The sequence below is a fragment of the Balaenoptera ricei genome, chromosome 16 (assembly GCF_028023285.1).
Source record: "Balaenoptera ricei isolate mBalRic1 chromosome 16, mBalRic1.hap2, whole genome shotgun sequence".
Taxonomy (NCBI): Eukaryota; Metazoa; Chordata; class Mammalia; order Artiodactyla; family Balaenopteridae; genus Balaenoptera; species Balaenoptera ricei.
The window spans coordinates 57,222,414-57,236,063 of NC_082654.1; the positions used below are offsets into that span (position 1 = coordinate 57,222,414).

Genomic DNA, 13,650 nt, shown 5'->3' on the forward strand with positions numbered 1-13,650 from the left:
TAATCCAGAAGAAGTGAGAAAAGAAGAAACATTAAGAAAGGTTATTAAGAAAACAAAACCCCACCTTACTACAAACTAAAAACCTGGAATTGACATTTCTGTATTTCCCTTGATAAACTATACCTTTTTGCCAGCACCAACATTGGCCTTTGCAGTTCCCCTGACTTTCTTCATTCTGTTCTTGCGTTCCTTTCGCTGTTTTCTCGAGGTCTTTTTCTTCTCATACAGGCCATGCTGAAAAAGAAAGGAATATATATATATATATATATATGTAGGTGACTTGCAAACATCAACTTATCGTTACATACTAATTTGGTAGGGAAAGTGACCAGGCTGGAGCTCAAGAAATACAGCTTCAGAAGTCAAAACTCTTCAAGTACATTTAACAATACTTGTTTGTGCTAGAACAGAAACGGTCATCAAATTGAGAGATAGCACGAACAGAAAACAGCACAGGAAAAGTGTGCACTCAACGCTCCGTGCATGCTGTTATGGTTCTGAGCCTACAGTTCGCTAGGTCTCCACATTTTCAGGGTCTCTTCCATTTCAACTCCCTGTTTACTACTCATAGCTGACAGAGGAATCTTTCCCAAGAACTCTACACCCCCCACGGAGACCACATCCAGCTACTCATCTTCACTCCGCCCACTTCTGCATTTGCTCTTCCTGCTGCCTACAGGAATGCTCCCCAATCTTTACAAGGATCTCGGCTTCACTTCACCTCAGCCAGGTCTCCCAGACCACCCAATTAAGAGTGCAGCATCTACCTACCACATATCTATTCAATGGAAAGATTGTATCTAATAGCAAGGAGAAAAAAAGTTAAAAGGGGGCAGAAACAAGAACTATTTCAAAGTAACAATCCATTTGCTCTTTCACAATTTAGTATGTAAGCTAGGGAGTTTGCCCGGTCTACTGCTGTACAGTTGGCCCTGAACAACTGCGCGAATATGGGTGCCAACCCTCAACACAGTTGAATATCTGAGTATACCTTACAGCTGGCCCTCCACATCCACACTTCCCTTCGCATCTGTGTAGTCAACCAACCTCGGATCGCTGTACTACAGATTTTACTACTGAAAAAAATCTGCGCGTTAAGTGGACCTTCATAATTCTAACCCGTGTTGTTCAACAGTCAACTGTAGGTCATTGTGTAGTGCTTGGTACTCAGGAAGTGATTCAAAAGCTTTCATGGCTCCTGGCAACCTATGAAGTTAAGCCCAAACTCAGACGTTTGGGAATAAAGATTTCACTTAATTTGGTGCCAACCTACCTTTCTAAACTCATCCCCCTACCTACTTCCAGTTCCTACCTCCAGGAGCACTGCTTTACCTGCTCTTCTAGACCCAGCTCAAATGTCACCTCCTCAAATCCTGCAGACCCCATTCTGAACTCCTGTACTCTATCTGTGCATTTATCAAAGAACCTTTTCTCTCAACCCCTTAAGAGTTTTTTAGTATGTTGTTCCCCCGCAGACTGCTTGCTTTTGCTCATTCCACTGTACCCACAACACAATGTTACTGAAAAAATGTCTTCTGCAGCTGTTGAAGAGAGAGGACACCTACTCTTGCAAGCCTGTGTTTGGGCTCATTCTTCTTTGCATAATCCAAGGAATCGTAAATCATGCCAAAGCCAGTTGTCTTGCCACCACCAAAATGGGTTCGGAATCCGAACACAAAGATGACATCTGGTGTGGTCTTGTACATTTTGGCTAGTTTTTCCCGAATTTCTGTCTTAGGTACTGTTGCCTTCCCAGGATGAAGGACATCAATGACCTAAAAAGATTGTCAAGTTTAGTGTTTATTATAATGAAATACATCTTCAAAACTGAATAACAACCAACCTTTGACGTACCCTTCCTTACCATTTGTTTCCGCTGAAGTAGTCGGTTGGTCATGAACTTCCTTGTCCGGATAGTTACCGTGTCGTTCTGAAAACATAACAACACTCGTTAATAAAACTATTCAACCTTTTCTTGACCCGCTGTGATTTTCCAAGAGCTAGAACTGCAATGTCCAAATCAGTAGACCCTGTGGCTATCCATCTGTGGATAATTAATTAAAAATAAACAAAATTTAAAACGCAATTCCTCACCTGCAGGAACCACATTTCAAATATTCAGGAGCCACATGGGTTAGTGGCAAGAAAGCTTCAATAAAAGAAAAAAAAAAAAAAAAAGCACGAATTCCCATCTCCTCCTAACCCACTTAGCACAGTGCCTAACTCACAGGTCACCCCATCACAAAAACTGCATCAAGAAAGCACGCTCAACAGCCACATTCCGAAGCTGTCAAGATTTTAAATCTGGAAACGTCTTACTTCACTTCATTACAGAAATCACTCTGCAGCAAGATTTCTCAAACCTCCGATATTTTGGTCCAGCTACTTCTGTGCTGTGGGACTGTCCTGTGCATTGTAGACTGTTTAGTAGCATCTTTGACCTCTAACCACTTGATGCCGGTAGCACCCGCGCTTCCCAGTTGTGACCAAGAATGTCTCCAGATTTTGCCAACTGTCCCCTCAGAGGCAAAAATCACCCCCAGTTAAATCCCACTTCTCTGGAGTAAAGCTGTGATTCTATAAATGTTATTGTCACGGCATCCTGTTTATTGCATCCTGCACAGATGTGACAAGCACTGCACCACCTACTTGTAAACTACCCTTCTTGAATGACCAACGCTACACCCCACAAAAAAAACTGTACCCCCTTCTCAATGGCTCCGTTGCTCTTTTACACTATGAGTGACTACCAAGGAATGTGGGCATTCAGCGTGCTTACACTGACTAAAAAAATTCACCAAAAAGGAGAAGAGGAGCTCTCATAGTAGATTGGTTGCTAGTTTTCGACTGCAGTCTGAAAAACCACACCACACTAAGTTCACTTCAACAATATTCAATTCTTGAAAGTAAGGGTCAAGAGAAAAACAGCTCGCAAATAGAATGGGGTTAAAAACAGGTGAACCTTCTAATGAACTAATCATGACAGGGCAAGCCTTAAAGTGGCTCCTCTTCCCGGGGCCTCAGTTTCCTCCCTGTGAAACAAGAGGATCCATTCGGCTGACAATATTCTAGCTTACACGTGGGAACGGTTTCAGTCGTCGCAACTCGCCCGGGCGCTGCCGACACCCTCTTCTCCTCCTAGGCTGCCTTCACCGGCGAACCGCCTACCCCAAATTAAGCGTTCAAGTGCGATGTGTCTCTCCTCACCCTACCCCACCCCACCCCACCCACTAGACTCCACGAAGCCGAAAAACGCAGCAGCCGCTCCCGCAGTCCCCATTCCCTGGACTCCGAAGCCCGGCATGTCTGGGTCGACAGCGCAGCCCGGACTCCCCGCCGGCGGCTCCCCGGCTCTCAGCAACCGGCCTCCGTCAGACACGGCCAGGGAAGAGCAATCGGGCTTCGGGCGGCCGTAGTGCTAACGGCGGGACCAGGTGACGGAGGATGGCCCAGATATGCGTCGGATGATCCTTGGATCCGCGGAGACTCACCATAATGGCGGCTGATCTTCAAGCAGCCAGGAAGGAAAAGAGAACTATCTTCCGCCGGCCAATCATATCAACGCTCACGGAAGGACCCCGGGAGACGCCAGCGTGGGGGCGTGGCCAGACCGCGAGGCCGACCGCGCCAATGCCTGATTGAAAGTGTCTAAGACCTGGTTTCTTTGCTCTTTCGCCACACCCCCGGAACGTGAACGGCCAATCCGGAGGGGGAACAGTTTGGGCCGACCAGGTTTACGCAAGCACGTGTTCCACTTCAATTCATTATCTTGAACTGTCTCTACTTAAAATTCCGGTAAACCGGATTAAAGTTAAATCCTCCCCACCCGCGTTAGAGGTTGGTAAAGCTCGAAGGCATCCTTGGAGGTCCTCTCGACCAGTCTCCTCATTTTACTGCTAGGGAAACTGTAGAAACGCGGACTCAAACTTTTATTTCAAGTACGCAAAACTGACCGTTTTAATTTATTGCTATTATTTTTTCTGAGCTTAGAGAATGATTTTCTAATTAAAAATAAAAAATTCTTTAATTTGTCTTTTTCTGAAAAATCTTAATCCCTACAAAAGTGAGCTTTTAATAAGTATCTGCTTGATACAGAAATTTGTTAGTTTACAGTGAGACATACGTGTAACAATAAAGAACATAAGCATGCAGGTTCAGAGACCGACAAATCAGGTTGCAGGCTTTTGAGAGCAGCTTTGCTATATTCTTCAGAATAATAAGAATAGTTAATATTCATTGAATGGCTGCTATGTGTCTGTTACTTTCTGATTACTTTTACCTTTATTTTGCCATTTAACCTTCCCACCAACTCTAAGAATTAGGGTACATATTACTTATCCCTTTTATAGATGGGGAAACTATGACAGCACGAGGTTAAGGAACTTTCCCAAGGTCGCTCAACTTTTAAGCAATAGTGTCTAAACACCCATGGATACTGTGGTTCCAGAACCTTTGTTTTTAACTTCTAGATAATGAAAGTCACTCACCAAATCTTCAAAGACATATTGATTAACTGCTGAAATAGGTTAGGAAAATCTGGTTTGCTTTGCTTTCTGTCTGTGACATATGTGTTTTACTAGTGGGGATCCATAAAGTCTGAAGACAGCATCCCTTAAAATTCAAAGGTGTTGAACCACTTTATTGGGTTCTGTTTAGAGTTTCTCACAAATAGTAAAGAAGTAAGTTTCAGGTTCTGTAGCACTGAGTCCTATGGTGGAATGGTTTTCTTTCTAGTATCATGCGCTAAGATGTCACACTAGGATCACCTCCCACAGGGTGTGAGGTGTGAGACAAGAAATTTATTTCCTCAGTACATGAATAATCACTTCCTATTCTCCCTTCATCTTGTTTCCCTAGCTCAGCATGGCTCACTTTTCACAGTAAACTCACAGATTTTCATCTTCTGTTTTTGTAATCAATAATATAAGTTTGATTCTTCTTCTTTTTCAAAATAACTTTGTGAACTGGAGGTGCATGCATGGCTGTGTTTTCTGCCCTGTTTACTTCCTTTGTTGATAATCTAGATGAAGTCCTCTGTTCCTTGGGCAGGTTCATTTAACCTCCACCTTTCCTTAAATAATTAGAGGCTCTTAATTAAGATGGTATTGATGTTGGTAAGACGATTTTCCATTGTATGCAATTTTTGGCTCTCTGGTTTTCTAAAAGTTTTGAGGCAGGGGCTTGTAGTTTCTTTGCAGGTGTTAGGTGACAAGAAGAAATGGACCGGAAACGGGACTTTGAAAATACCATGCAGGTTTCGGTACAGTTTCAAGGAGGTGCCGCCAGATGGCAGTGTAGAAAGAAGGCGAAAAGCGGCGTGTTCGAAGCCTCTCTTAACTTCGGCGCCGGCGAGTAGCGGAAGTGGAGGCGGGCACGTGGGGCGAGCTACGGTGGCCGAAAAAATGCTGGGGATGTGTTAGCAACCAGTCAAAAATTAGTCCCGGGGCGGGGTGCGGAGAGCGTCGTATTTCTAATCTAGCTCCGCGAGTCTCGAGGAGGGAGCCCCGGCAGCCGTCACCATGGTGAAGGAGCAGTTTCGGGAGACGGATGTGGCCAAGAAAATGTAAGATGGAGCAAAACTCCCCAAAGGGCAGAGAAGTTAGGGGCAGAGGCGTCCGAGGTTAGGGAAGGGTCAGAGGTGAGGTCGGTTGGAAGGGAAGGGCCAGGAATCAGTGGGAGGTGTTGGCACAGTTCAGGAGTATCAGGTTAGATTAATGGATATTGATCGGGCAGAGGGCTTTCAGGACCTGGGGAACCCAGGCCAGGGGTGGTTCCTTGGGCGGAGAAGCGGGAATGTGGTGGGAACCTGGGGGATGTGGTGGAAACTTTGGCGATCCGTGCACCATGGGCCGAAGCTCGAGTTCTACTGAGGTGAGACGATGACCCCTTTCAGCGAATCTTTGGTCATTGCAGTGAATGGGAGCATCCTGGGGCGGGGACTCATTTTGCTGCACAGCACATGACACGGAGGTAGTATTTGCTGACCAAAAGAATGGAGTTGCCAGCTAGAAAGCTGTATCACAGGCAGATGGATAGCAGTCTCAGAAATGAGGCTGTTATTCTGGACCTTCTTCAGAGCTAATTTAGTAGGCCACAGCCTCTCCTTAGACCTTCCAGTAGAGAAACAAATCAATCATTCTTGCAGTAGATGCTTAGTGAGGAAGGTACTGTGTGCTGAGCCCGATGATAGACGTGAAAATATGACATGAGTAAGACCTTACTGCCTAGTCTAGCTGGAGAAGGTAGACAAGTAAACGTTGGATAGGACAAGTGCGAGGACAAGGGTAGGCATAGGGGGTTCTGACAGCACAGGTGGGCAAGGGGTTCAGGCAGAACAGCCTTCTTCCAGGAGCTTACAGGAGGGAGAAAGTACAGTGATGAGAAGGAAGCAGATTTGAAGCTTTGTTCCAGAGCCATCTTGCAGGCAGTGAGGAATCTTTTTTTTTTCTTTAATTGAGGTATAGTTGATTTACAATGTTGTGTTAGTTTCAGGTGTACAGCACAGTGATTCAATTTTTTATATATATATATATATATATATATATATATATATATATTCTTTTTTAGATTCTTTTCTCTTATTGGCTATTACAAAATGTTGAGTATAGTTCCCTGTGCTATACAGTAGATTCTTGTTGGTTATCTATTTTATATATAGTATGTGTATACTTTAATCTCAAACTCCTAATTTATCCCTCCTCCCCCCACCTTTCCCTTTGGGAACCATAAGTTTGTTTTCCATGTCTGTGGGTCTATTTCTGTTTTGTTTTTTAATAAATTTATTTATTTATTTATTTATTTATTTATTTATTTTTGGCTGCATTGGGTCTTTGTTGCTGCACACGGGCTTTCTCTAGTTACGTTCAGCAGGGGCTTCTCTTCGTTGTGGTGTGTGGGCTTCTCATTGCTGTGGCTTCTCTTGTTGCGGAGCACGGGCTCGAGGCGCACAAGCTTCAGTGGTTGCAGCACGTGGGCTCAGTAGTTGTGGCTCATGGGCTCTAGAGCGCAGGCTCAGTTGCTGTGGCTCAGGGGCTCTAGGCGCGCAGGCTTCAGTAGTTGTGGCTCGCGGGCTCTAGAGCACAGGCTCAGTAGTTGTGGCGCACGGGCTTAGTTGCTCTGCGGCATGTGGGATCTTCTGAGACCAGGGCTTGAACCCGTGTCCCCTGCCTTGGCAGGCGGATTCTTAACCAATGCACCACCAGGGAAGTCCTATTTCTATTTGGTAAATAAGTTTATTTGTATCTTTTTTTTTCCCCACATATAAGCAATATCATGTGATATTTGTCTTTCTCTCTCTGGCTTACTTCAGTTAGGATAATCTCTAGATCCATCCGTGTTGCTGCAAATGGCATTATTTCTTTCTTTTTTATGGCTAATATTTCACTGTGTGTGTGGGTGGGTGGGTGTGTATGTGTGTGTGTATATATATATATATATAGATACAGATATAGATATAAATATAGATATATGTATGCATATATCTATATATATCTGCAGCACATCTTTATCCATTCATCTGTTGATGGACATTTAGGTTGCTTCTATGTCTTGGCTATTGTAAGTAGTGCTGCAGTGAACATCGGGGTGCATGTAGCTTTTCAAATTATAGTTTTCTCCGGATATATGCCCAGGAGTGGGATGGCAGGATCATATGTAGCTCTATTTTTAGTTTTTTAAGGAACCTCCATACTGTTCTCTATAGTGGCTGTACCAATTTACATTCCCACCAACGGTGTAGGAGGGTTCCTTTTTCTCCATACCCTCTCCGGCATTTATTATTTGTAGACTTTTTGATGATGGCCATTCTCTCAGTTTGAGGGGTGTGAAATTGACAGGATTGGTAGGGATGGGTAGGGAGAAATGAGATTGACACACAGAATTTCTTGCTTGGGCAATCTTACAGCTGGCTCCCTTTTATTCAGATTTTAGCAGGAATGTCAACTTTCCAGACTTTCTGACCACACGACATAGTCTCCTCAGACTCTCCTCTACCGCTTCACATCATTTTCCTTCCCTGCGTCTATTCACTTTTGTGTATCTATTTGTTTATTCTCTGTCTTACCCTCCCTGAAATTGAGCCCCATGTTGGCAGGGAATTCCCTGTCTTATCTAATCTGTATCCTCAACCCCTCAGGATGGTGCCTGGCACATCATACGTAAACCCCCAGTTTTTTTGGAAAATGAACAAGGAACAGATTTGGGAGAGAAAGTTCTGGGTTTTGTTTTAGATGTGCTGAGTTTGAGGTGCCTGTTAACTGTCCAGAAGAAGTATCTGTATGGTCTCCAGCTGAGCAGAGGTAGCTGGCCTGCAGATAGAGATTAGACAGACACCACTCAGAAAGAATGTGTAGAATGATAAAAGTTTGAGGGTTGTAACCCTAGGTAGGGGGAGATGCCGATATTTAAGAGAAGGCGGTAGAAGAGACCACAAAAGAAACTGAAGAGGGAACGAGTCGGCAGGATGAAGTGACATTTAATAATGAGAGAGCAGAGCCTGTATGAGGGAGTTGGAAGGGTAAGGTTGCTTCTGGTGGGTCATATGCATACATGCTATTTTTGGTAAGTGGTTCTGATGTAACTGTTCCCCTGTCTCTTTCCATTGCAGAAGCCACATCTGTTTTGGAATGAAGTCAGCTGAGGAGATGCGCCAGCAGGCTCACATCCAGGTTGTGAGCAAGAACCTGTATAGCCAGGACAACAACCATGCCCCGCTGCTGTACGGGGTGCTGGACCACAGGATGGTAAGACCCCTGCCCTTCCCGGTTCCATGTGTTTTTTTTTTTTGTTTTTTTTTTTTATAAATTTATTTATTTATTTATTTTAGCTGTGTTGGGTCTTCATTTCTGTGCGAGGGCTTTCTCCAGTTGTGGGGAGCGGGGGCCACTCTTCATTGCGGTGCGCGGGCCGCTCACCATCGCGGCCTCTCTTGTTGCGGAGCACAGGCTCCAGACGTGCAGGCTCAGCAGTTATGGCTCACGGGCCCAGTTGCTCCCTGGCATGTGGGATCTTCCCAGACCAGGGCCCGAACCCGCGTCCCCCGCACCGGCAGGCAGATTCTCAACCACTGCGCCACCAGGGAAGCCCTCGGTTCCATGTGTTTTGACTTGCTGATGAAACTGGTGACTTACCAAAGAGGAAGAAGCAAGGGCTTCCTTCCACCTCCCCCATTCCCCTGCGCCTCTCAGGGACTCCAGCCTCCTTTGGTCAGGCGGATGTGAATACCCTGCAGTTTCCCAGGTGATTCTGACTCTGAGTCCCCTGGTCACCTGTGAGGACTGGTCCCACTTTCCTGTCCACTGGTCTCCATTGATCATGGTGTGCTTTTATCCACAGGGTACGAGTGAGAAGGACCGTCCTTGTGAAACCTGTGGGAAGAACTTGGCTGACTGTCTGGGCCACTACGGGTACATTGACTTGGAATTGCCATGTTTTCATGTGGGGTACTTCCGAGCAGTCATAGGCATCTTACAGGTAAGCATGTATGTGTTCATCTCCAAGGTATAAACCTGGGAGTTATTGATCTAGGGATATTGGAGTGAGCTTGGGAATGATGAGTGGTGGGAGATACATGTAGGGAACATTTTTATACTAAACACATAATATTTCATCTTGCAATAAGTTAAATTGCTTAAAGATTCTTTTTCTTTGGTTTTCCTTGAGTAGGTGGTAGATGTGCATTGTAAAAGATATTAGTAATTCAAGCAGTACAGAACAGCACAAAAAAGAAAAAAAAGTTAACAAAAACGCCACCAGCTGACTATGACTATGGCCAGCATTCTGGTGAACATGAGCTGCCTTTGCGTGTCTTCATGTAGATCTGTACATTGTAGTTAAGTGTCCTGGGCAAGGGGTGATGGTAGCTTTTTTTAAAAAAGAAGAGACTTAGAAAAAAATCTATTACTGGCCAAAGCTCAAGAGATCATATCAGAAAAGTTTGTTTTAAAGGAATTGAAAGTTCCCAGGTTCCACAAGTTCTAAGATGTTCTACTCATGGTTCCCCAGGACCAGAAGGCAACCATATTTCAGATGTACCGCTTCTAGATAGTCCCAATCCCTGGCTATGTTCTTCATTGCCTGCTCCTTCCGTGGTGGCCCCAGTCACTTTTGCATCTATTGTAGAAGAAGAACTACAGCAGGAAGCAGCTCTTATCAGAAGTCGAAAAAAACTCGTGGCTTTCGTTCAGACTGAGGAGCGTGCACTACAAGATTTATTAGCTTTCTGTGAAGCATTTGGCAACCCTGATGAGTTTGTCATTGTTGAAAGGACCCGCAGGGACCACTGGCAGTACCTATGTGCAATAAGCACGGATGCTAGTTCACCATGGAGTTGAGATACAATTTTCATAAGTTATGATTGTTATAAGTAAATGCTATGGGAAAAGAGTTCTTACAAATTTGGTAACAGATCATTCTAGATAGAATAAGAAAGGATTTAATTTCTTTCCTGAATTTTAAGCATATACTGTTTGTATGATTAAAAAGAAATTCCTCAGAATTGTGATTTTAGTAAGCTTTTATGTAAAAATGTGTGAGAGGAAAAACTTATTAGGTTAGGTTTAAATAAAACTATTTCTTCTGAATAGTCTTAAAAGGAAAACATGAGTGATTGAAGTGTAAAATTTAAGAGAGATGCATTAAAAATAACTTTCCATTTGAGAATTTGGGATAAATAATTTAGAAGATTTTTGCCAAATATCTTTTTTTTTTTTTAGTGTGACATTGATGAGCTTAAAGTAGGAGCATCGGCCATTACTTTTGATCCATTAATGGCCAAAGTTTTGTGTTTGTATAGTAGTTATGCCTCCATCTTGTGTCTTTTTTCATCAGGCTTCGAACGTTCTGGCCTGATTCTTAAAGCTTGAGCTGCTTGAATGCCATATTATTTCGGTTTGGACAGCAAATTCTCCATTTTGCATTGAACTGTGGAGTATAGTGGAAAGGAAATAAGAATACTATTCTGAGCAGCTTAGTCTAAGATAATAGTTCCTTATAAGACTTGGAGTCATCGTGGGGATTGTTGTTGGATGGGGAGAGGAGACCTTATAAAAGCCTTATTGTGAGAGAATCCATTTCTGAAAGTGTTAAAATTTTCTAAGATAAATGCTTAATTATAAAAAAAAAATAAGAAAAAGAAAAGACTTTGTCATCCTCTCTTATCCTTTTACCTGTTTTGTTTAATTTTTAAAAGATGATCTGTAAAACCTGCTGCCACATCATGCTGTCCCAGGAGGAGAAGAAGCAGTTTCTGGATTATCTAAAGAGGCCCGGCCTGACTTACCTCCAGAAGCGAGGGCTGAAGAAGAAAATCTCTGATAAATGCCGGAAGAAGAACACGTGCCATCATTGTGGCGCCTTTAATGGTGAGTGGAATGCACCTCTCACCTTTCATCGTGGTGGCAGTTTCTGTAACTGCATTTCCTAGGCCGCAACCTCAGGCCAGCCTAACCAAGAACCTGATTTTTCCAACCGTGGTAAAATAAGTTAACTCTTACAGGTACTGTAAAGAAATGTGGGTTACTGAAGATAATCCATGAGAAATACAAGACCAACAAGAAAGTGGTGGATCCTATCGTGTCAAATTTCCTTCAGTCCTTCGAAACTGCCATCGAGCATAACAAAGAAGTAGAGCCTCTGCTGGGGAGGGCACAGGTGAGCCTGGAACGCAAGCCTGCCTCTCTGTGCATTGAATGTCCTCTCCCTCCCCTTCTGGGTACACAGCTTCCTCCAGAATGAGAGGTCCCCTGGAGCTGGATCTCCGGGAGTACTCCACATGACAGACGTTCATCCGGCACTGAGTTCAATGTGCACCAGCCTCATAATTAGCACGTTTTTAATTGTACAGGTAACACGCGTTACATTTTCATTGTAGAAGATTGTTAAATTATAGCTCTGTAGGGCATACACTGAACGATCCTGTTTCTCACATGCATAATGACATAGAAGAATTTGTAGGTACTTTACCTGGCACAAACTTAATTAGTAGAATTTTTTGAAGTGTCTTGTTCTGAATTTGATTAGCACTTAAGTCACTTGGTACCTTCTGGAATTGATAGTATACCAAACTAAGAAATTAGTTGAGTGGCTGCTGAGTACCAAACTGTCAGACCTGCGGGGGAGCGTCAGGAACTGCAAGGCAGTGGGTCTGTGCTCAGGGATCCCATGGTTTAGATGTGTCGTAGGTCACTAATCTGTGAAAACATAGCCAATACCATGGGGCACAGTGAATGTCACAGGAATGGCAAGGACAGTGAGTTCAGTGGGAAATCAGGAGGAATATGTCACTTTGGACTTGGCTGGGGAGGACTGTGAAGAAAGGTGTGGTTTGTTCTGGTCCTTAAACTTGAGTAGGGTTTAGAGAGTCAAGGGCAACGAGCTCAGCACGTCCAGGTGGCAGTGTTCAGGCTCGTTCTGAAGCTGAGGTTCTGTTGCAAAGTTCTGACGGCGCTAATAAAAGCACCTTGCAGGTAGTGACTGCTTTTGCCTTCCAACACCGTTCCAAGTTCTTTCTGTGGATTGCCTTGTATTTAATCCTCACAGCAACCGTGCAGCAGCGTCGCCCAAGATAACAGTGAGCAGTGGAGGGAGAGTCCTAGCCAAGGCCCTCGGAGCATAGCCTGTGCTGTAGGAGGGACGAACAGCTGAGTCTGCTTTCCAGAGGGCATCCCACTCTGGGGAATGTGGAGCCATTGAGGTTTTGAGCAGGGAAGGGACATGAATAAATAACGAAATTTTAGAAGAGCCTGACTGCTCATCAGAAGACACCATTACAGGGCTTCCCTGGTGGCGCAGTGGTTGGGAGTCCGCCTGCCAGTGCAGGGGACACCGGTTCGAGCCCTGGTCTGGGAGGATCCCACATGCCGCGGAGCGGCTGGGCCCGTGAGCCACAGTCACTGAGCCTGCGCGTCTGGAGCCTGTGCTCCGCGACAAGAGAGGCCGCGATGGTGAGAGGCCTGCGCACTGCGATGAAGAGTGGCCCCCACTTGCCACAAATGGAGAAAGCCCTCGCACAGAAACGAAGACCCAAGACAGCCATAAATAAATAAATAAATAAAATTAAAAAAAAAAAAAAAAAAAAAGAAGACACCATTACAAAAATGAAAAAGCAGGTCACAGAGTGGGAGCAAATAGTCACACTTCATTTGTCTGATAAAGGACTCTCATGTCCAGAATATAGGACACAGTTCTTATAAATCAGTAAGGGGGGAAACCGGAATTTTTTTTTTTTATTTAATTTTATTTATTTTTGGCTGCACCACGCGACATACAGGATCTTAGTTCCCCGACCAGGGATCAAACCCGTTCTCCCTGCAGTGGAAGGGCGGAGTCTTAACCACTGGACCGCCAGGGAAGTCCCAGAAAACCCCGATTTTTGAAAGCAGAAGCAAGACTTGAATTGGCGCTTCACAAAAGGTTATATTCAAATGGCCAATCAATGGATGAAAAGTTGCTCAATGTTATCAGTCATCAGGGAAATACTAATTAAAACTACACACACACATACCCTCTCAGAAAAATTAAAATGTAAAACAACTGAAAACCGAGTGCTGGCAAGGATCTGAAGCAGCTGGCCCTCCTGCATTGATGGTGGCCGTGTGAAACATTTCCACCACTCCAAACAACAGTTTGGCAGTTCCTTATAAAATAAGACCC

The 13,650-nt window shown here is 44.3% G+C and overlaps 2 protein-coding genes across 8 annotated transcripts in view; one reads left to right on the forward strand and one right to left on the reverse strand.

Moving 5' to 3' along the window:
• RPS24 (ribosomal protein S24) overlaps positions 1-3,515 on the reverse strand; it is a 441,804-nt gene extending 438,289 nt beyond the window's left edge. For 4 of the 6 annotated variants that reach the window (XM_059899906.1, XM_059899904.1, XM_059899908.1 and 1 more), the window contains exons 1-4: positions 3,492-3,514; positions 1,865-1,930; positions 1,566-1,775; positions 124-234 (exon numbers count right to left, since the gene is read on the reverse strand). In XM_059899906.1, the coding sequence (XP_059755889.1) occupies positions 124-234; positions 1,566-1,775; positions 1,865-1,930; positions 3,492-3,494 (390 nt within the window). In that variant the 5' untranslated portion in view covers positions 3,495-3,514. Of the gene's footprint in view, positions 1-123; positions 235-1,565; positions 1,776-1,864; positions 1,931-3,077; positions 3,099-3,491 lie in introns of those variants that run through there. The other 2 variants (XM_059899903.1, XM_059899907.1) reach the window with 2 other exon arrangements.
• Positions 3,516-5,376: 1,861 nt separating this feature from the next.
• POLR3A (RNA polymerase III subunit A) overlaps positions 5,377-13,650 on the forward strand; it is a 53,444-nt gene continuing 45,170 nt past the window's right edge. For both annotated transcript variants that reach the window (XM_059899164.1, XM_059899165.1), the window contains exons 1-5: positions 5,377-5,563; positions 8,606-8,741; positions 9,334-9,471; positions 11,189-11,360; positions 11,495-11,649. In XM_059899164.1, coding sequence (XP_059755147.1) covers positions 5,520-5,563; positions 8,606-8,741; positions 9,334-9,471; positions 11,189-11,360; positions 11,495-11,649 — 645 coding nt within the window. In that variant the 5' untranslated portion in view covers positions 5,377-5,519. The remainder of the gene's footprint in view (positions 5,564-8,605; positions 8,742-9,333; positions 9,472-11,188; positions 11,361-11,494; positions 11,650-13,650) is intronic.